Raw genomic sequence first — 23,313 nt, 5'->3', positions numbered from 1 at the left:
TTTCTTTATATGTAAATATATTTCATTTATATGTAAATCGAACTATCGCTGTGCTTCCGTGAGCCCTAGTAAATGGGGGTGGCGAGCTCGTGAAGTTGTCTGAAGACAGCTTTTATTCCCCGTTCCTCTGTCTGTTTGTTGAAAGGACACAAATAAAGTTGATTGACTGATTGATTGATTGATTGAATATGAAACATTACAACTCTAGCCATCCCATTCTCATTATGAGCGGTATAACTCAAAAGATGCAATGGCAACTGCTCCAACTTTTCAAGCACAATCCAATAGAGGTCGCCAACTATGGGGTTTTCGTGAAATGCCTCTAGACAGTTTTCTCAATTGCTTTTACTGTAGAAAGAAGGCCGCATAAAGGATGATGTAAGTAGCTTCCTTGAAAACACCTCATCTGAGTGGGTGCACTTTCGAGTAGTTTGGGTGCGGCTGCCCCAGGGGTACTTGTAAGAGATGCTGTACTCTTCTCTGCAAACGTACCCATGCATGTAGTACACTCACAGTGTGCTACTCACAGTGTGCTACAGCAGTGCGAAGAAGAGATACCGACATGTGCAACACCCCGTTACCTGCTATAAGGTTGATATATGAGAACACTGCGATTGGTAATAATATTTACTATTGTATTATGAAGCAGAAGTAACAAAACATGGTCACTGGCAAAAAATGACCTCTTATATACAATTGTGTTGGTTCATAAGAGAAATATATATTAAAACAAAAATATCCACTGATTTGAAGGCAGCATGACAGTTGACAATTGATCAAATGTCACTGTGATGCAACTCTCCAAGTATTGAGAGCACCGTTCGTCAGCTCCCACTTTTCGCGTGAGACCAAAACTTCTTGTCTAGGAAAACACGACGGTAGTGCGTTACCATGTCGTCATTCTCAAATTGAGCATCATAGACCTAGCGTTCGGCAGTGAGCTTTCAATATTTGCGATGCGAATCTTGCTCCCACCTTTTGAATTGCATCAAATTTCTTTGGAGGTCTGTCATAGTCAACATTTATTAATTTATACCCTAATCAAAACAAATTATGGCATGCAAATGAATTAATTCACCATGCCTGATTGTAAAAATTGACTATAGTAAAGTGATCTCAACTTGTTTCGCTCGTTCACTCACTTTCCTGGGGTATTTTTGTTGAAGGTTACAACTACAGCGAGTGCTTTGATTATGCCCTCAAACTACGTTGTTGTATAAACGACTGTCTCTTCACCTATACTTATTATGATAATATTTATGCACTGTATATCATTTGAACATGATAGTATTGAAGAGCTTGTTTCGCAGAAATTCAGTTGTCGGCGTCTTCAGTTGTGAGCGAGAAAATATCATCATGTCCGTGACAAAAATCAAGAAACCTGCCAAACAAATGAATAATAAAAACTTCCATACGAGTACAAATAAAACAGCGGCTCTCTGCGTGGCAATCATGTGTTCTACCACAGAGGTACGCTAATGGTTGAAACTGATTTGAACAGGAAAAAAGTAATATGAATGTCATGTAGAAGTTCTCATTGATATTGCGTCTGACCAAGAAAGCGAGGCCTCATGTTTACACTTCTTTCGTTCGGTAGAGGAAGGCATTTCTTTAACACAGGCAATATTAAGTAGCAGGACCATAGAATTGCGCCAAGCGTCAAAACATGTAAAATGCGCAACAAGTGGGTGTTTTAAAGGCCCACTCATTACAGACGCTCAAACATATTTTCGCAAGTTGCCTTATGCATTCGTAGAGGGCCCTTCGCAGATTGGCATAGTTGGCATTTAATAATTGTACTTTCAATAGACATTCATAGTTTGAAAAGCCTAGTGTTGCACACACAGTCGTTCGTTCCCTCAAGGCGTGGTTGAGGCATACATAGAGACCGAAGCTAGGCTAGTAATTGAGAAGGTGATTCCCACGGGGCCTGCTTATGATATCGCGGTCTACTGTGAAGGCAAACCTCAAGCGTCGTCGAAGTTTTGGAATTGCCGTGTTTGTAACTTTTGTGTAATAGTTTCACGCAATGTACACATAATACTCAACGGCCTCACCTCTGCCAATCGCTACTGCATGTAATAATAATAATAATAATAATAATAATAATAATAATGGAATGATAATTTTCATTATCACAACAATATGAACTTTCGGGTAGCATGCAAGGCTAGAGAGGAAATTTTCTTACATTCGTCAGTTTGGCAGCCCGTCATCGCAGGGCAAAAGAGACCGGAGGCTACATATATGAACTTCTCAAGCTGCTTATGGCAGCTTTTATCTTAGCCCCTGCCACTGTGTAACTATGTGTACAAAGGAAAAATATAAATGAATAAACAAACAAACGAACATGTTGCATGAAGCAGAGTCGTCATTGCGGTCATCACTGTTGGAGTGCGGCGCAAAGCAAGTTGGTGTGCTTCACTGTAGATAAATCTGCTCTTCCTCGGCACACTTGATACATGACAAACACGTTTTCATACAAGAAACTACGCCGTGTCAAGAAAAGCCCGAGGAGTGACTTGTGGATACAGCGCACCATTCGCGATAACCGCTTGCCATCGCCTCCACCGATTACAAAACGCATGCCTCGGGCCTCAGGAGCGAAATTAAGCTGCAGCGCCACAGTTACCGCGACCGCCACCCGGCCCGCCTCTCCGACAGAGCTTTCAAACTGAGTTTATTCTAGTATTGTTGTTATGCAATATACTCGGCTGCTTTACCAACACAACAAGTCTTCAGCCTTAGCAAGTGTCACATAGTGATGTGGGTGACGTAACGGGCAATATCGCCATGAGCCTTAATAGCTTGATAATGCACCACTTTTAGAGTGATTCTAGTGAATTTTATAATTGCAGGCTTATTTCATGGTGTCAAGACATTATTGAAAAAGCTCGTTTTGCAAAACAAGTCGATAGAGTATGGAACCAAAGCCACGTTCATGGCATCAGCAGCATGGAACATAAGAGTGGTAGATGTATACCTAGTCACATCAGATCATAACATGATAAAGGATCACATTTTCGAGCTTCTCTATTTGAGCTTCTATATAGGGTTTTCCATTAGAGTTTCACTATGCTGGCTCACTGCATGCTCAACTACAGTCTACCTGCATCAAATTTGTCCCAGTGAAGCGGAAATGGTTACGAGCCCTTTCAATACAAAAGCTCATTTTAATGAAAACGTAATTTGCACCGCGCGAAGAGCTATGTCGCCCCCATTTCGCACGCCACAAACCTGTGTCCATGAGTGCAGAAAACTAAAGAGTAACCTAGCGAGAGGTCCAAAAGAGAGGTCCTAATAACCTAAAGAGAGGTCCTCAGCTGTGCGCCGACCCGGAAAAGTTTCCATGAGCTGTACATGGGAAAACACCCGGACCTCGATGACAAGCTTTGTGACATTCTTGAACAGCTCCCCGTAGACTGAGCTCATCAAGGTAATAGCCCTTGAAGCGGAATGCGATCAAGGCACTCAAGAAAAAGAGATGCCAGCCAAGTAAATTTCACTTTCTCCAAAGGTGCATTACTTTTTTTTATTCCTGCTTTTTTTTACTTTGATTCATTAACATAGAATTGTTTCAGAGTTTTAAAATATCATTTATAAGCACTGTGACTTTACTTTTAGCGAATAATGTTTCTATATTTTTCAAAAGTTCGAATAGTTCGAATAGGAATATTCCAGTGCAAATCCAACTGAATTTTAAAAATATTGGAAAGTTTGAATATTTGCACACCCCTAGTAACACACTATCTTAATATTGGCACATGTTCTGTATTTTTCTAGTTTGAATATTTGCACACCCCTAGTAACACACTATCTTAATATTGGCACATGTTCTGTATTTTTCTAGTCCGTATTATAGCTAATAATTAGGCAATTTTACACACCGAACCCAAAATAACATTATGAGACAATCCAAAGCAGGGCATATACATCTGTTTGACGATCTTGGTTTTTCAAAGAGCAGCTGAATTTAAATACACGGGTGTTTAGCATTTTTCCTTGATAGAAACACAACCACATGGGCCAGAAATCAAACCCTTTTACTCAGCCATCGCAGTGCAACAAGTTGCTGCTAAGCCGCGAGAAAGCTGCTAAGCCACAGTTAAGACTGATCATGGTCACACCTTATAGGCAATGCAAAGTTTTGACCAGGTATTTTGCTTCTGAGCACTTGCAATATGGAAATCTAATACATTTGAGCCAATGAATAACCATGTTTATTATTTTTGCATTCAGCGACTGAACGAATTAAACGACTGAAAGGATATCTGAAGATTTGTCGGAATAGGAACTTTTTCAGCAGTGCAAGTGGTGGCAGGCCGTAAATGTTCTGCAACTTGCACAGACAAACGTCCAGGAAGCCTCAAAGCCAAAATAACGTGCAGCCTTGCTTTATTACATAACTACAATGTTCAAGGTATAGGGCTTTCACTAGCGCAAATCAATTTGAGCGCGTCCTATGGTTGAGCACCTTGTAGAGCCACCTTATGCGTTTCTGGAGCTTGTGAAAGTCGGTGGGCCGCGTCTCGCGCCAGTGGTTGACGACGGCCCTCTTGCGCAGCAGCATATGGAACTCGTTGCCCTGGAAACCTTGCAGCCAGCCAGGTACACCCCTCATGATGTGGATGGGCTTCAAGGTGCCATTGCCCAGGATGTCTGTAATAGCGCAAAGTGTAACAGTTGAATAACCACGTCTATGGGAGTTTTCTTCGAAACTTGACATTTAAAGGAGCTCAGAAATGTAGAAGCCCGGGCAAGTTGGTCTAATTTCATGACGGTGAATTTAAAAGCACGAGAACATAAGAAAAAACTTGAGACAAAGTAGAAAAAAGTGCTGAAAAGTACAATTCAGCTCTCGTCTCTATACTGTCCCAAATTTCTTTCTTTTTATGTTCTTGCACTGTTAAGTTAACCATCACTTAACGAGGCCTTGCAATTATTAAAGAGCTTATTGCCTCACGAATGAACAGCCACAAAAATTTTTAGAATCTGTGAAACGCGAGCTAAGTTACGAGGATTTGTTGCAGACTGAAAACTACATAGTGGGGGTGACCCAGAAGGGCTAAGAGCTAGGTCCGTTCACGAGCATGTGTCCTGACCTTGAGCACCTTCTTTTCACTTTCAATGCCTCGCTTACTTTCAACATGATCATCAGCACACTGGTAAAATTCCATAAAGCATTTGATTCTAGTGCAATAGACCGCAGTGCGGGTGCATTGCAACATTACAAAGCAGCCACAATAACTATGCAGCTCAAGATGGTCAAACCAGCCTATGGACGTGGACTCTGTGCTCACGACACGGTCATTCTGGACAATGCCATCATTTGTAAAAAAAGAACGAGCGATTTCTAGCTGAATTTCAAAATTCATAATAAATTCCAGGTAGTGTGTGCTGTGCTCACGTGTTCTCTAGAGTCTACAGTACCAATCAACAGCATTTTTTGACCATGCTCAAAAAAGTGCTAGGACCCCTTTGGGAAAAAATCTCCTTTACAAAACACAGTCATAAAAGAAATGATATCAGACATTTAACATGACATTGCCTTCTTTTTCTACTATGAATCTCATCTAGAGTGGCTCTTTTATAGTCGGATAGAGGCCCAGCCCAGACGGTCGGAACACGGCAGCCAATCACCTTCACGACTAGAAAAATACAGTCAACCTCAGATATATCAAACTCAAATATATCGAATTATTGGCCATATTGAACAGTTAGGAAATCTCCTTGAATTTTCAATGCAAACGCATGGGACCAGTGCACCCTTATATCGAACTCCAGCACAGCGGGACATCTGCTATATCGAACGCTGTGGTGCATCCAAAAAGTACAGTTTTCCTAGCAAATATTGACCAATTTTAGGCCACGTTCTAACAAGTTCTGATCTTTTCTCGCGCGCAGCCGATGAAAAAACGGTGTTATTCCATCACGCTGATCTCGTTCGTTGCGCGGCACTTGCAAGTACATCTGTATGTTTGATGCGCGATCTGCAGGTCATAGCACGCGGGCATAGTGTATTAAGACCGATTGTCGAGGGCACGCAAGTGAGAATGCGAAATGACTCGGTGATCTCATTGCAATGTTCGCATTCCCTTCCTTGCTTGTTAGCGCAGAACGGCATGCGAGCCTGAAAAGCATGGCCTTCAATGTGCAACCTTGCGACGTATTTTTATGGCATCTTCGGCTGAGGTGCACTGGCACTGTGACGGTGCAAGGGAAGTTATGTAAAACACTGCCCGAGTTTCACGCCCCACTACGGGCCAGACAAACGTGTGAACCACAAGATTTGAATCTACGACAGCAGCACCGTCTGCAAGAGATGCCATTCAGCAGATGACAATTTCCAGCGTCCTGTTTGTACTAAAGGAATAAAACAGAAAATGACAGAAATCCATAATGAGAGACATTTAAGAGATGCCACGTTTCCAGTGGGTGCGCGTCTTTTCTTCAGACGGTTGTGCTGCATCAGTTCTGTACCAACCCCATGAAGGTTACGGTAATTTTTTACGGTAAGACAGCGCGCGTGGGCTGATGGGATTGCACCCCACACCTCTGTCGACCTCCACACTGCCGCGGTAGTGTGCACTCGCATCGTGGCTAGCCCAGCTGAACATAGGGCACCACATGCATGGTACCCAGACAAACGTACGGCACCGCACGAGTGCACAGAAAACGTCACCGGTGCCCCAGCCGAAGACGCCATTAGTGTTTTTGGTTATAAAATGCACATCTTGGAGGCTACCCTTTTAGGAGCAAAGCTCCTTATGGCATGGCTTGTGCGTCCCCCGTAGTCATAGTGCGTAACCTGTGGCACATACTCGCATACCAGTGGCACATACCCGCCATCGGGCACATATCCGCATGTCCACATGTTACGAAAAATGTAACGAGGGGGCGTTATCACGCTGTCGGTCTTAAAGTGCTGACAGCATAAATGTGGTACATACTCTCGTTTAGTCCATAAATTGTCCACTGGATGGCAGTACTTGTATATGATGAATATATGATAAAAAGAAGCGAGATGATAGCACTTGAAGTGTTCACTAGATAGACGGACGGATGCACGGGCCAACGCACAGACAGACAAGCAGATGGACAGACACACGGATGCACGAACAGGCACACGTACAGATGGACGCACGAACAGGTGCACTTGCAGACGAATGGATTGAAGGACGCTTCGCCCCACTCATCATTCATTCATCATCATCATCATCATACACTTCAATTCATTCCACTTTTTACATCACAATTCGTACACTACAGTTAAATACAACAAATAATGTCCGCAATACTTTTCTGGGCTTATTGTCTGTTCAAATAATTTTGTCGTATATCTGACTATTGTCGTATCATACATCAAGTTGGCTTGAAGATAGACAGCTCTGAGTTGACTTAGTCAACTTTTCAAATGTGGTTGCGCTCATTAAATATTTTCTAGAATAAGCGCATTGGGACACTACCTGGGGTATGAAATTGCTGTCGGGTGCATATCGCAAACGTGCAAAAACTGATGGCGATACTGAGCACATTGCAATTGTAAAACTGTGAGAACTTCACTGGTATTCTCAATAAATTCCAACATTGATTTGGGAGTCCATATGGCAGCGGCATGACAGATGACTGCTATGAAGCGTGGAAACTTGGGCAAGTTGGTAGGACATAACTGAAAGTCAACGCTCTTTTCTATCCTTTCTTTTTTGCTTTTGTAGTTATGCTGTAACTACTTCTACGTTGTGCTGCTCGTACTTTCAGTTATGTCTTACCAACTTGTCCAAGTTTACAAGCTTCATATAGTTTGTCTACACATATGCTGACTCAACTGTTCATCGTTATGAACTCGATCACTTTGTTATCATATGCCTTTGGAAGTCCTTGCACAAACAAATCGATATTCCCATCACCAAAACAAAGATCAGTTTTCATTATTATATATGCATTGTTCATCGACTACATAATAGCAAACATTTCTGATCTTAACAAAAGCCGGAGGATTAGCTGCTTCAGTATTATTTTTTTCAGACAGACAAAGACGTTATATTCGCATATTAGAAATTTCAATTATCCACTCTTTCCAAAGACAGACTTCAGCATAAATTGAAGCCATTGTAACAGGTTCGGCAAAGCATTGCAATCGTGTCTCTGATGCACAGCAGCACTAAAAGGAGGTCATTTGCTTAGTCTGCATGAAGATGCATCAGAACAGAATGCAATAAGCATGTTAGAAAAACTGATAGCTGTGGGCATCATGCAGAAATGAACAAACAGTACAGTAGACTCTCAGTAAATGGAACCTGAAAGGACCAGGAAAATATGTTCCATTTAACAGGAGTTCCTTTTACTGAGAGGTGAACATAAACGCAGAATACAAACCCGAAACCAAGCAGTGCAAAAGCAATAGTTTCGTTTAAGCAGTAGTTCCATTTAACAGGTTTCCATTTAATGAGAGTCAACTGTATACTCACCCTTGTCTTCAACAATTATAAGCACAGTGGCTTATGTTTGTTTGAATTAACATTGGAATGAAATACACAGAAGCTGATCTTCTTTGAAAACGTTTTTAGTCCCAGAAACTCTGGCACTAGGAAGGCTGCCCACCTCATATTTAGAAAAAACAGCATGAGGACAGGACAAGAAACTTGACATACAAAAGAACACACTTCTTGTTCAGTCCGTGGACACATTTTCTAATCAAGTGCCCCGACAAGCCGTCTTCACCATCCTTTCTTATGCACTTTTTGATGGCACGATAGTCTATGCTAGCTGTTCCACTGACAAGTGCTTCTCGTTTACACACATTTTTTAGCAGGTAACATTTTTGCATTGGTTTAGCTTATAGTACCATCAGCTAGAAGTTCGGGGCAGGCTCACTGTAGATGTTTATTTCATGATTCAACAGGAGGCACAGTAAACAGCCAGTGCAGCACGAGGTTGGCACATACTGGGATGAGATTAAATTTTCTGACAGCCACATGTAGTGTCATCCCTCTGTGTCCACTGATAAAGAATGCTTGTCTAAGACACTCCAAGCTGACCCTATGCTTTGATTTATGTGTGCCTCCGCAAACTTAATTGCCTTTTCTTTAAACACTATTCTATCCCGAACATAGCCTTCATAGATTACGAGAAGGCATTTGATTCAGTAGAAATATCAGCAGTCATGCAGACAATGCGGAATCAGGGCGCCGACGAAGCTTATATGAACATCCTGGAATAAATCTACAGGAGATCAACTGCTAACACAGTGCTTCATAAAGAAAGCAATAGAATACCAATCAAGAAGGGTGTAAGGCAGGGGGATACAATCTCCCCAATGCTATTCACTGCATGTTTACAGGAGGTTTTCAGAGGCCTATAACGGGAACAGTTAGGCATAAGAGTTAATGGAGAGTACCTTATTAACATGCGCTTCGCCAATGACATTGCATTGCTGAGTAACTCAGGGGACGAATTGCAACTCATGATTACGGAGTTAGACAAGAAGAGCAGAAAAGTAGGTTTTAAAATTAATCTCCAGAAAACGAAAGTAATGTACAACAACCTTAGAAGAGAACAGCACTTCGAGATAGGTGATAATGCACTTGAAGTTGTAAAAGACTACGTCTACTTAGGACAGATAATAACCGTGGAGCCAAACCACGAGACTGAAGTAACTAGAAGAATAAGAATGGGGTGGAGCACATTTGGCAAGCACTCTCAAGTCATGACAGGTAGATTACCACTATCCCTCAAGAGAAAGGTATACAACAGCTGTATCTTGCCGGTACTTAGCTACGGAGCAGAAACCTGGAGACTTACAAAGAGGGTTCAGCTTAAATTGAGGACGACGCAGCGAGCAATGGAAAGAAAAATGGTAGGTGTAACCTTAAGAGACAAGAAGAGAGCAGAGTGGATTAGGAGACAAACGGGGGTTAAGGATATCATATTTGAAATAAAGAAGAGGAAATGGACATGGGCCGGGCATGTAGCGCGTAGACAGGATAACCGCTGGTCATTAAGGGTAACTAAATCGATTCCCAGAGAAGGGAAGCGGGTTAGGTGGAGACAGAAGGTTAGGTGGGCAGATGAGATTAAGAAGTTTGCGGGTATAAATTGGCAGCAGCAAGCACAGGACCGGGTTAACTGGGGGAACATGAGAGAGGCCTTTGTCCTGCAATGGACGTAGTGAGGCTCATGATGATGATGATCCGAAACTGTCATAGTTCTCTCATTTTCACAGAAACGCAAAAAACTGAAAAAGCAGCCTGGAGCCCAAACAGATACACAAAAAAAATGAAAATGCAAAACAGGGCAGTCCCACAGCTAGCAAACAAAGCCATGATGGTAACAGCTATTGAGGCAGGTGGCTTCAGTCAGACATTGTTGAAATTCCATAGCTTTTGTCCAATGGAATACGCATAACAAGAGGGAGCCAGCTTTTCATTCACTTTTTATTTTTTTTATGATGGCCTACCCTATATTTTACATTAAATGCTGCATATGCAGTTCAATATCGGGATTGGGAGAAGCTCTCCTATTACTAGTGACAATAGGACACAGGTGCTTTATTGAAGATATAGCCAAAATCTTCCATTTGCTCGTTTTTTTTTTTTTTTTTTTCATTTTATAACCAGCAGAATCCATGACTTGCTAAAGAGATTTGAATCCCATCTGCACGCAATGAACATGTGCTGAATTTAGACATAAGTCAACATCATGATCTTCAGACTCCCTAAGAACCACAGAATCATTCATAACATCAGGCAGCCCGAACAAACAAATTGATTTACTTATTCCACTCAAGCGGCCAAATCACCCCAGCCATAACCGAAGCAGCTTCAATGCCTGCCAAGACACTTATAATGCACCTTCATGACTGCCTGGGCTCTTGCGAACCCATTTCATACCTGCCGTCAATTCTGCTTCACTAAGTGTCAACCACCAGTTGACAATTTGTGCGAAAAAAATACATCTCATGGATTATTTAAAACCGCTCCTGTGATACAAAAAGGCTGTTGTGGAAGAGTGGACGACTCATTCAATTTCACCCAATGCACTAATGCATGAAAATCTCTGCACACACGCTGCATCTGCCACTATCACACCTCCATGCATTAGCGGTGCTTATCCGTAAACACATCAATGCACTGTGCCGCGACAGCAGACCAGCCATATTTTCAATATGCTTCATCCCATCATGCTTCAGCATTGCAGCAAAGCTGCCTTTCAGACACCACTACAGCAGCAAATGGATTAACCCACGAAGCGCTGCTTAGAACCTATGTGATGATAGACACGACATAGGTGAGGGTTTCAGTGAATGCCGTTTCAGGCATACCGTGTCAGCAGGAAGTCTGAAAAATCAGATGCCAAAAAGTTTCAGCGTACGAAATTTTGGATGTTCTGACTTCAAGGGACTTGCGACAATATTGCGAAAGCAGTCAAATTTTCAAGCATGTTCGAAAAACTGAGCCTCAGAAAATTTGGCGGTTGGCTGTACTGAGTAAAATTTACAATGATAATAGGTTCACTTTTAAAATAAAAGCAGTATAAATCAATACCCTACCTATTGAAACCTCGATTCCCTAGATCAGTAGCTTGAATAGAACATTGCCAAATCTAATAAGCAACATTTGAATTGATAAGTAATTTTTAGTTCAACTATTATTATTAGAGAGATACTAAACGAAAATTCACTTGTAGGTTCTGCACTGTGTGCACTGAAGTAATAAGCAAAGGTTTTTTGTGAAGCCTTGGGGTGAAAATAAAAGGTGTGGCTATCAGATGGACAAATTACTCGCCCTACTTCTTCTACAGGCATTATTTAATTCAGCATTTATGTCATATTTTTACACGAAGCCTATTCAGCCAGTGGCAAAAATTTGTTTGAATAATCGAGCGTGTCCGAATTATTGGTGACCAGATTATCAGCACATGTGGTCAGCGTATGGCCAGGATGTATATGTGCCCTGATAGGGTGCCCTTTTTTCTTTAAACGAATTAAGAAAAAAATCTATAAGCTATGCCAGGTAATACCATTGCGACAGGCTTTGTGGCTTCTTAGTGCCACGGAGTGTGCCTCATCAGAAATGACACATGTGCTACGGTGTATTCCAACACGTGAAGCAAATGGGTAAATGGCGTGCAATTTCTTCGGGTAGTGTAAACATGAGTTGCTAGATAGCAAAGATAAGCACGTGTTCCAAGATCCGAGACACATGCCCACTCACCAATGTAGTCGTTTTGTCCGAAGAGGGCTCTTCGTTCGCACCAGGCATCCTTAGGTGTGTAGATAGGCTGGCTCCCGAGCTTTCCTTTTTCCTTCGGTAGCCGTGGCAGGTAACCTGACAGCAGTAGCAGGTTAAAAATTTATACGACCATTGCCATGTGCACAATAGCTTCTTTTACGTGGTATCCATTTCAGTAGGATTGTATGTGCCCTATGTGAAAGAAGATGATAATGATAAGAACGTGAAAAAAGTCAATTTTTCTTTGCCAGTGATCGGACCAGCCAGTTTCTGTCACATTACAACATGACAATATGATATGTGTTTTAACAACAGTAGTTTCTTTTTTTTGTAAATAGAGCAGAAGATATAGCTGCAAGGTTTGGAAAAAAAGATAAAAATACATCTAAAGGCATTCAGTGGGTGGGAATGAGTAGGATGTTACAGATGGCTAGCATCGCCTGCTAATTACCACAAGAGGGAGTAAAGCTGACATCTATCACACAGACAACATTTGCACATCAGCTTTTTCTAAGCTTCGTTTGCTTTGTCACAAACTATAAAACAGTGCATACAGTGCCAAATCCCTCAGCGAACGGTCATTCATTAGACTAAAGCTTTAATTGCTAGAGTAGCTCGAGACTTCTTCACCAATGTTAATACGAATGAAATATACAGAAAAAGCATACACTACTTGTTAAATTCAAATTTTTTACAGACTGACTTCCATCACGGATTATGCAAATAAGCAACACCTTAGTGATTGCAGAATGCAGGAAATTACTTAAACTACCCTTTCTGATAACTCAATCTTTTCACAAATACAGAAAGTTCACTTAGGCAATACATATTCACTGTGAAGTGGTAAAGTACGACAAACACGCAAAAAAGAGAATAAGTAAGTGCACTATGAGCCAAGAGCCCTACAACAAGGTCTTATGTTCAAGACTTATCAAGTGCGAAAACCAAATAAAAATGAAAAGAGTGGACAATCACATCCCCAGTCTGCCAAGTGATGCTTTATTCTCAAACTCATTATCAATATGCACCATGCAGATTGCATTGTAGAAAACCAAGAATGTACAAGACGTAGCACATTAGCATAGACTGCAAAGAAACCACGTGTGAAACAGACCAACTTGTTCTGTGTTACAGAAATGCAGAGCTGACTTATGCTTAATGAAAAACTCTGTCTTACCCATTAAGTTATTATAAGAGACTTCAGAGGAAAGGCTGAGCCTATAAAGCCACAACCGCAAGAGCACCGACATGGTCGTATACTGCCATTGTTTCCATTACACTTTTTTACATATGCACTAAAACTAGAGCTATACAGAGCTAACAATAATCGCAATGTCAATATTAAACAATTATTTGTACGTATATTAAAAATGTGTCCACAATATTTGCCATTTTTCTTAATACATTCAGGAAGGAACTGATGACTGTCTGTGCAATTTACTCTGAGCAGAAAGTAGCATCTGCAGGCGGGTTTACTACATGGTGGCACCATATCTACATTTGAGAGCACAGTAGTGCCACCAATTGCACTGGATAGTGCGCCATGTGGATCACAGTGTCTCGTCGTCTGTGTACTCTGTTGTCACGTACCTACATTCCACTTTATATTAGTCTCTTTACTAGCGATGAAACCTTGGGGTTACACTTCAGCATACATTCATGTTAAGTACAATATTGACTAAAGCTTCTGGGTAACGTCTCACTCACATTCACCACTGCATGTTGTGATTGCTTTGCCTATTTTTCTGTTTGATGGCTCCTTGCATTGAATAATGGCAACACTGAATCGCTAAGCAAGGTGTAGATGCTGGTGACTGTAAAATGTCTGATCACACCAAGTCAAGGTACTGCACGACCGCGGCCTGAACTCTTCGCTACAGGTTGCAAATCCACTGAATGATCCTTGTGTCAGCGAACAGAGCTCTATTAGCACTGTGTATGTGTAGTTCTATTCTCTATTTTGTTAACGAATACAATTAAAATAGCAAAATGAACTACCGAAATGCCCAAGCCTATACTCGGTATATTAGCTATACATTATTAGCAATCTGAACCAGCTGGAAACCAAGCACAGAGTTCAAAATTTTAACTACCGTTGTTCGCGCCAGTTGCATGGACAACACTGCATTACTACATGACTTCGTGCGTCAAGAGTCAACACAGACAGGTAGCTGGCATAGGTTTGAATATTTCAATTCAATATCACCGTCAAATCTCGAGTGCATCTCAAAAGCCAAGCGACACTGTTGGTTTTGTTCCATCATAGTGGTAATAGTGGCACCGATATGGTTGCAGGTTTCAATCCATGGGCCCTACGAGGAGCGTTTTCTCTAAAGTCAGTACATTAACTCCATGCGCTTGCTGGTATTCTGATCTCTGCTTTTTATTACACAAGCAGTACAACCAAAAAGAGGCACACAGTCACGTGTGAGGCTGGACAAATCACAGCTGTCTCCGAACTCCCAAATATTCAAAGCACAACAACCCTTTTGTGACGTCTGCTGCGATTGGGAAATCAATTATTTGAGCTTTTCATACTAAAAAACAACGTGAAGCATGTGTCAGCCAACTGTCAGTAGCCTTCCAGTGAAATAAATTGTTTTTTTGGAGAGGGAATGCATGTAGTCGGTGCAGTAAAGGTACAAGGCACTTTTTATGTTCTTTGAGGTTATCATATGAGGCGTTCGTTTTTCTAAAAGAGCCAAATGCTCTTTACCTGAAACTGAAAAAAAAACTTTTTTCTACTGAAAATATGGCCGGGACTACTCAAACAACTTTTTGCTAGTATGTTCCTTTCCCCTAAATAGTACAAATTTATATTGTGACTAAGATCTAGATTACCCAATATCGTCAGTATTGAGGAGTAAAGTTTTTATTAGGCTCATATAGATTGGAACATTTCGTTTGGGCATGATTGAGCTCGTAAAATCAATGTAAAACTATTCGAATGTACGGCATAATATTGCGCGATAGAATTAATGTCATTCTTGCCCTCCCGAGGTTCCATGCTTCGTAGCATGGGCATAAATACTTGAAGAGCGAGTAGTCGTTCGTGGGAAAAACTGCACTATTCTGGACTATCATGAGTGTTTTCTTAATCTTAGCATCTACTGAAGGCCTTGAAAAGTGTTCCGGTTCATTTCACAACATGCCGCTCTGCTCCACTTCTTATCCTTTAGGCAATAGATAGATGCCCAATGTGTTCTTTTCATGTGTATTTTATTTTACATATACCGTGTTGGAGTGAGCGGAGGACATGATACTGTAGCGCTAAACTCGAAAAAAAAAAATCATTAAGAGGCAAAAAGAAGTTGAAAAGTCAGCCTCTTATTCTTTATAATCAAGTTTTGTCATTGAACATCATGTGCTTCAGTAAGCGCCACCACGCCCTTTAAAAACCTGATTGTGGAACGTAAACACGATAACAAAGCAATTAGGACACAAATGAAACATCTTGGGTGAGACCATGTTGGCTGTTTTGGTCACAATTGTTGGTGCAGTGTTCGTTTAATGAATGTGGCTCAGTTTAATTGCAACAGCCTGAGTCTGGCTTCTTAAGTTAATGTTACAATAAGGAATTACCCCATATTTATTAAACTGTTCTAGAAGTTGAAAATACTTAGGCGTGTTTTACATTCCCATGAAATTCATCTTATTTTCAATTTTTGCATTTACCTCTTCTTGAAAAAAATAGAAAAAAAAACGCCTCATGTTTTTTATAGAACCGAGTGTGCAGGCTTAGTGTACATTACTTACTTGTGACATTTAAACCTAAATAATTAAGGTTGAATTCCAATGGCAGAATGGGAGCAGTCTATAGACTCTGCGAGTGGCTCCTATAAAGCAATGCCTCCAAATCCGCGATTGGAACACAATCTGCACTGCCGGAGCAAGCATGGGGAGCAAGGTGGAAGCAAACGTCCTTGAGTTGCCCAGAATACCTTGCGTGTAGTTATTCCACTCTACCAATTCCACTGTTTATTCTGTTTAACCAAACTGCTCGTACGTGGTAGTTTCAATATCGCTGTCCCTATCCAGTTAATGGCTTTTACAGGAACCAAAGCTTTCTGATTCAAAGCTGTGGATATTGAGCAGATGAAGCAATGCCACATGATCTGCCCCCCTCGGCCATGTCGTGCGACAGTGGCGGCACCCCCAAGCAGGCGAACTTGTTAAAAGGAGTACGTCTTGCTGAGTTCCCGTCCACTCCTCCAATTTTGCCGCAGCAACTTTTCCCACTCCTCAGAGTCACTCCCGCTCAGAATCCAGTCAGACTCCCTCATAGGAACATTTGACTCCCGCCCTCACTGTGCTTTTGGAACTCACTTTCTCTAACTCCACAACTCAAAATTTAAAATGATCTCAGATGCAACAAACTGCTTTTTTCCTCTTCATCCTTTCTCAGTCTACGTCAGTTTAGCACTGAATTGTTAAATGCCAATCTGTTCCAATAGGTCCAGCTACCATCTCTTTCTCGAAATCGCCACAACCACCAGCTCACCAGGGGGCAACAGGGGGTTCTCATAGCCATAGCGCCGGATGTACTTTTTTCGCTCCCAGAAGCGCACCGAAATTTGAATGGGACTCCGAGCCGCCAATCGTTGCAGGGCCGAGTGCAAAATAGTGCTCATGGTTTTGCCTGAAAGAGTGTAGAGAAAACAAATATGGCAGCACAATTAGGTTGAGGCTAAATGTAAGAAAACTTTTACTTGTTTTAACATTCCCTTTTGCATGTCATTTGTTTTGTTATGAAATTAGCAATCTGTGTTGTGTTGCAGGGTAACCAATGTCCAAGAATTTCAGTCCTGTTTCTGATTTAGCCTAGTTGGTCGAAGCCCATCATTCATGTGATGCAAAGAATGCAACATGTTAACCTAATTGAAGAAAATGTGTTTCTTCCACCAACAGTTCGTATTACACAAGCATAGCCGTGGCCATTATTTTTCATTCGCGGTTCATTCCATTTTTATCAAGCACATGCTGAGCAACCTTGCATTCTTCCAACGGCAACTGACACCGAATTTCAGAGCTGACTTTACTCCTCCATAAAAATCATGTGTGTACAGAGATGGGTCGGAGCAAGTGCAAAACTCGGGTAATGCTGATTAGACTATTTTCTTTATTAAAGTATAATTTAGTATGGTATGCCCACAGATATTGACACCAGCATGACATAAGGCTACAGTATCAATTCTGACTTTATGCATCATTACGACATCAGTATCAGGTGCCAAAACATACGAAATGGCCAGTTGTGAATTAAAAAAGAGTGGCGGTGCGGAGCAGTAACGACATGATATTTTGCACGAGCCGGTGAAGAGGAGGTCATACCGTGTCGTGAAGTCAGGATATAGTAGGAACCGAAACAAAATATGTTTTAAATACTTTTTTAGGGCACACTCGCGCTTACCGGCGCAATTTCTAGGCACTTGAGGGCTTGGCCTTTTACACGACAGAAAAAACGACAACTGAAAATTTTCGTGTCAGTAACTTACAACAACTGTGATTAATTACTGTGTCTAGCACCTTAGAATTTCTGTGTTGTACATCATTCTGAAAGTAGTTCACTACCAAACTCTTTCAAGTTCTCTTTCAAGTTAATTAAGATAGCTTGCTATTGCAGCATTGCAATGCCTCCATTCTGCACGGAGAAGTGCACTGTACCATCAAGCCTAGTACTGGCTTCTAGTATGTGTTCCAGGTAACCAAAATGCTCCAATATTTAAGCGACTTATGCTCAGCACCAGAATTCTGCAGGTCAGAGCAGCACCACTACAAGAGATATGCATGATGTAAATTAATTTACATTAATGCAACTCGTGAAAGTTGTTCCTAAACTTTTAGAGCTGAATGAGATGACAGTTTCCATAACCTTTAGTAAAGTTGTCTTCAATACTAAAACACTTCCTCAGTTTATTTTAAGGGTGCTGATAACATGTCAGTGCAGCTATTTGAAGGTTCTGAACAATACATCACAGAAGCCTGCCATTTTAAGGATGTATTATAGGTGCCTACTCTTCAGGGTACCCACCGGAACGGACACCAGAGATATGCTAACATGCTAACACCATAATATGCTAGTATACATGAACTGTTGGCCGCAAGAATGCACAGAGGCCTTCTTGTGACAAATACATGACTTGGATATGTGTTAGAGGTTTGAGGCAACAGACGTGTTTTACTGGCATCATTAAGTAGGTCACAGCACAAAAGGTGCACATTATGCACGGCGTGAAACCCAGTATAATAGGTAAAGCAGCCTTTCCATTGTTAAGCAACAGTTCAGAGGGCTGTAACTGGTTAGACCTTCACGTATTTATGGTTGCAAACTGTAATATGCAGCCCGAAAGTAGAATAGAGTAGAAAAGAAATAACAATTTACGAAACTGACTAACAAAGATTGGCAAAAAAAAAGAAGGGAGTTACAGAGAAACAATGCCGAGTTCTAAAAGGTTAAAAAAAACACGCTGTTATTTAATGCACAGTTTAATGCAGCTGTTATCATGAAATGTGCTTGATGTACACGACTGATGAAGTTGTGCCACTGTCACTTCCGATCGCTATAGGCTCGATTGAAATCGAGTTTATTCATCATGATAGATGTCAGACTTTGCCCAGGCGGCGATGCGAAAAATGCCGCCACTAGTGCCCCATTCACACGCTGGCCATAAATCGGTAGTGCAAAGCGAGCCATACGCAAGCGAATGTGCAAAGGCCCTCCTCTTTCGTTGGTCGTGAGGCGCGGTTTTCTCGAAATCAAGGACTAGACAAGCTTCTTTCTTCAATCCAACCTCACATCAGAAAAGTAGGAAGTTCACCAAAACGAACTGCGGGCACAATGCAAAATATGATTCAGTTTCGGCATACTGCAACTGGGAGTTTAAGTGCAAGCAAGCATCGCACAACATCAAGTTCGAGGCAGGCACTCCGACGCTCGTTCTGTAATGGCTAAATGCATTAAACTTGGGCATACACATGATTCCAAAACAATGAAGTTCAAACACGAGCAATCTATCTTATGATCAGTGGTACAAAGCTCGCTTTGTCCGGCACAAATATCCCTAGCAATTTTTACCTTTGCAGTTGCATTCTCCATCGACCTCTCGCTTCCTGTGTGTTGAACTGTTCTTTATTTTTAATTTCATGCTGTGCAGCTCCAGATTATCAGTGGTAGCGGGGTGTGCGATGGTTACCATGCGCGTCACCTGTCTACTGCTGCACTGGGGGCACCGCGGTCACAGGCTCTGTTAAGCTTCATATTCAAAGTTAGCACAGTTCTCCATCGAAGCTACTCAAAACAATAACTCGAGAACTACATTACCACACTTTCTCATGCGAACAGCGAGTAATTCGCTTACCCAACACATTCACAACGGCCCGTATCCCGTGCTCTCGCCATTCTGCTTCGCGAAATTGCGAAAACTAATAAAACTGAAGTCCTTTACGTCCGTAGCAATTCACAATGCAACAGTAGTGTCGATGGGGGTCTGTTTTTATGCAGCACAGAGCTGTTGCGTCTGCTTTTGTTTTTGCCGTCGTTCTGGCGAGTGAAACAGAAAGCACTCTTGGCGGTTCGGTGATGCGTCAGACTGGCGGCGAGAAATTCATAGCTCTTTTTTTAAGTGTTAGGTGCGCAGACAAAGCTAATATTTAGCTCAATCATTGTTTCATATGCTGTAGTTTCACCTGTTTATGCAGTCAACTGTGCAAGGGAGTCGGGCTTTGCACAACCCAAAAATGCAACGACAGGTGGTGCTGGGTGTGGGCAAAACTACCTCAGATTTGCCAATGCAGTTGTCTGCATGACAGCGGCCACCAGAGAATGGCTGGAGCGGCGGCAACGAGAAGTTGGCTGCACGGTGCTTGCGTGCCATGGAAGAGTGGCAAACAAGGCAGTTCAGGGGGACTTCGGCTGGTCTGGTTTTGAAGCTCGCGAGGCCTACAGCAAGTTAGTGTACAGGGGTCACCTTCAATTCATGTGCCGAGAGTGCTGGGGAAGACAGGTATTCGAATACCTTGCGACGATGTGTATGTATACAAGTTGGGTGAACCAGGTGTACCAACTAGAAAAGAAGTACATACCACTCACAGAGCCGGTACAGGCAGAAACTCCAAGACTCTATACCAAGGAGGTGCGTCAACGAGTGCGTGACAAGAAGGAGAAGCTGTGGCAACATGCAATGAGTGGAAAAACTACCCTTGAACTTTACCGCAACAGTAAAAGCACAATAGGCTCAGTTCACATTTACGACAACAGCACCGGGAGTTGGGTTTTGTTCGAGGCATAAGATGGCGCACTTCAGACCCTTACGTACAAGAGAACGATGCGCAGGGAGATGGCTTCAGAGCTGTGTCGCGGCTGTGGAAGTGCGGACGAGACATTTGCACATCTTGTGATTGAGTTCAGACAGATAGGACTCTCGCGCATGGAGTCATTGCGCACCGCGCTGGGCATTGCAGATTGATTGGTTGATATGTGGGGTTTAACGTTTCAAAACCACCATATGATTATGAGAGATGCCGTAGTGGAGGGCTCTGGAAATTTCGACCACCTGGGGCTATTTAACGAGCACCCAAATCTGAGCACACAGGCCTACAACATTTCCGCCTCCATCGGAAATGCAGCCGCCGCAGCCGGGATTCGAACCCGCGACCTGCTGGTCAGCAGCCGAGTACCTTAGCCACTAGACCACCGCGGCGGGGCGGGCATTGCAGAGGAAGATGGAGAGACTGATCTACAGGCAGCAAGAGTGTCGATGCAGCGCCTTGAATGCTGGAGGGCAGTGGTTGTGGCATGGTGGTCGATAACACACGGTGGCGCAGTGTAATGTCTAGAAAGAGACAGTGCAGTGTCAAAGCGCGGTTGTGTTAGCAAACACAAACTGAGCTCGCCCTTGTGCTCATGCTTTCTTCGAATGTGCCCCACCCTTTTCGGTTTGTTCAATTTTTTTCCCCTTTTGCTGGGCGCGTCTGTTGGTTCTTTATTGGTTTTTTGTTTTTGTTTTTCTTACTAATTTTCATTTTTTCTTCTTTTTATGTTTCATATCTGTGTGCTAGGGTGTCTTTACGTACTGTAAGTACACCCGCCCGTTAAAAAGGGAAGAGCAGCAAATCATCATCATCATCATCATCTAGAAACTGACGTCTACTGGCTTAACAGCGCTAAGTGCGGAAGGCAGCCAGTCGCGATGAGGGTATTCCGTTTCTATAGAACTCGATCGCGATCGAAGTAGCAACATGTATTACCCAAGTTGAAGATTGTCGCAAAACGACATGAGCGAAATGCATTCTAAGACAAAAATCCATGAACGGATCCAGGGCTGGAAAAAAGTGACACAAACACGTTTATCTTGCGATTCGAAACACTGCGGCTGTACGCGATATGACGAACAATTAATGGGCTTAACTTATTAAGGCGATATAAATTCAGGCCATTTCTTATTCGGCAGTTAATGAGCGAAAAAATAAGAATGTGTTTCTTTTTTGTATCGTGCAAAGAACGTGAACACAGCACGCAGGTATGCACTGCAAGCTGAACACTGCTCGTTTCTGTCGCAACAGGGACTATTAACAATTATAGTCAGCTGCACGGCCCACACTGACGAACTCAGTGTAAATCACAACGATTAGTTAAAGAGCAGCAGCAACCACAAACAAAACACACAATCAAAAGGTCGGGTTACGTTCTAAACTAGTCTTTGATAAAGCGAACTGAAGGCATGCGGCAGCGTGCCGCGATCGATAATTCAAAGACAATAGCCTTACCTCAGTAACACTTCTTTTGACCGACGAAAATCGCACACAGTATTTAACTGCGGTGAACTAGTTAATCACGTTTAACTCCCATTCACACGGACGTGGGCATGTTTTTATCCCATGTGCGCGTCCGCTCGTGAGTAATGATGATGATAGACAATTATTTTTGTTGAATATATAGTTACACAACTAAACGTGTGTATTTAAGTACATATAAAATTTTATAGAAATAATAACTAAAGCTGTATGTAAAACTTGGCGTTTTTAGGTATTTTAACTGTCGTTATCACTTCTTGTGCTTGCATTGGGGAAAATAATGACCTCAATATTTAAAATTAAAAAAAAAACGCTGTCATCACAATGTGAACTAAACTAATACTTGATTCAAATGTAGATACTTTGTAAAAATTGATTTTAGAGACGGAATCTTTATGAAGTGAGATGTTGTTTTTGTTTTTGAATTCAGAAAGCCAAAAACATAGCCTTAGAGACTTCTGATACTACAAACCTAGAGGCATAAAGCCGAAATCACCACCAATTTGCACACTTCAACGTTTTTAGATACTTTTCTAAAATCTAAAAACGTTGGCACACTTGGAGTAGCTTCTTTACAAACAACGTCTTCGAACATGGATATCCATTCAAAGACCAGTCTCGGCTTTCTTCATATTCGCTTCCGCGCCACCTGCACCGCTTGCCTGAACACGGACGATACTAAAGCGCGCATAACGTGTCCTCCAAGAACATTGCGCGTCGCTAGGTTTCGGAGGGCGCTGGGAAGGTGAAATGAAGTCAACTGTTTCAGAACTTCGCCAGACACTATTTCTCCCTGAACTATGCACCTTATCAGTGTCTCAGTGGCACTAGGTCTCCAAATATTTTGTGCATTATATGCAGTACCCACAGATGCAGCGATTCACGTTTTCTCTGAATCCTCTCAGCCTTTATTGTTGCCAGTTTAAATAAGATGACAAAGGGAAAACGTAGGATGGAGTATGATTAATGCGTCGTCAATGTGGTAGAATAAGACACGTACGTATATTCAAGGACAATATTACATGTGCATACCTGGCCCGTAATCTGGAAAAGTGAAAAAAAGAAACAGATATAAACCATGAAGCAATTACCAGTTTCCATGCATTCTTCAAAAGCGGGACCCAGAGTATATGTTGGTTAGTAGTGCAGACGGAACCACTTGTCTAGAGTGCCCATTCGGCCGCTTCGGCTGCCGTTTCCCGCAGTAATATGGAAAATGCGACACAACAGTGATACCCATACATTAGCCATACTGCATGCTCGGTATTTGTGCCATAATTGAAGCGTAGGA

The 23,313-nt window shown here is 42.1% G+C and overlaps 1 protein-coding gene across 2 annotated transcripts; it reads right to left on the bottom strand.

Annotated features, from left to right (window-relative positions):
* Positions 1-4,378: 4,378 nt before the first annotated feature.
* Positions 4,379-23,138, bottom strand: mRpL51 (mitochondrial ribosomal protein L51). Of its 2 annotated transcripts, none has more exons than XM_075890085.1 (4): positions 23,114-23,138; positions 16,732-16,869; positions 12,213-12,326; positions 4,379-4,659 (listed from the first exon to the last, which is right to left on the bottom strand). In XM_075890085.1, the coding sequence occupies exons 1-4, from the start codon at positions 23,121-23,123 to the stop codon at positions 4,445-4,447; spliced, it is 477 nt and encodes a 158-aa protein (XP_075746200.1). In that variant the 5' UTR covers positions 23,124-23,138; the 3' UTR covers positions 4,379-4,444. The 2 variants fall into 2 exon arrangements, with proteins under 2 accessions (XP_075746200.1, XP_037278534.2); XM_037422637.2 differs by lacking the exon at positions 23,114-23,138 and adding an exon at positions 21,996-22,150.
* Positions 23,139-23,313: the final 175 nt, after the last annotated feature.

The sequence above is a fragment of the Rhipicephalus microplus genome, chromosome 3, assembly GCF_043290135.1.
Source record: "Rhipicephalus microplus isolate Deutch F79 chromosome 3, USDA_Rmic, whole genome shotgun sequence".
Classification (NCBI taxonomy): domain Eukaryota; kingdom Metazoa; phylum Arthropoda; class Arachnida; order Ixodida; family Ixodidae; genus Rhipicephalus; species Rhipicephalus microplus.
Note: the sequence above shows the minus strand (reverse complement) of the source record. Positions and strands in the feature narration are given on the sequence as shown.

Coding starts and splice junctions, on each gene's coding strand:
- mRpL51 (XM_075890085.1), bottom strand. Junction 12,327..16,731: donor GAACCCCCTGTTGCCCCCTG/GTGAGCTGGTGG, acceptor TACTGCTGTCAG/GTTACCTGCCACGGCTACCG. Junction 4,660..12,212: donor CGGACAAAACGACTACATTG/GTGAGTGGGCAT, acceptor GCGCTATTACAG/ACATCCTGGGCAATGGCACC.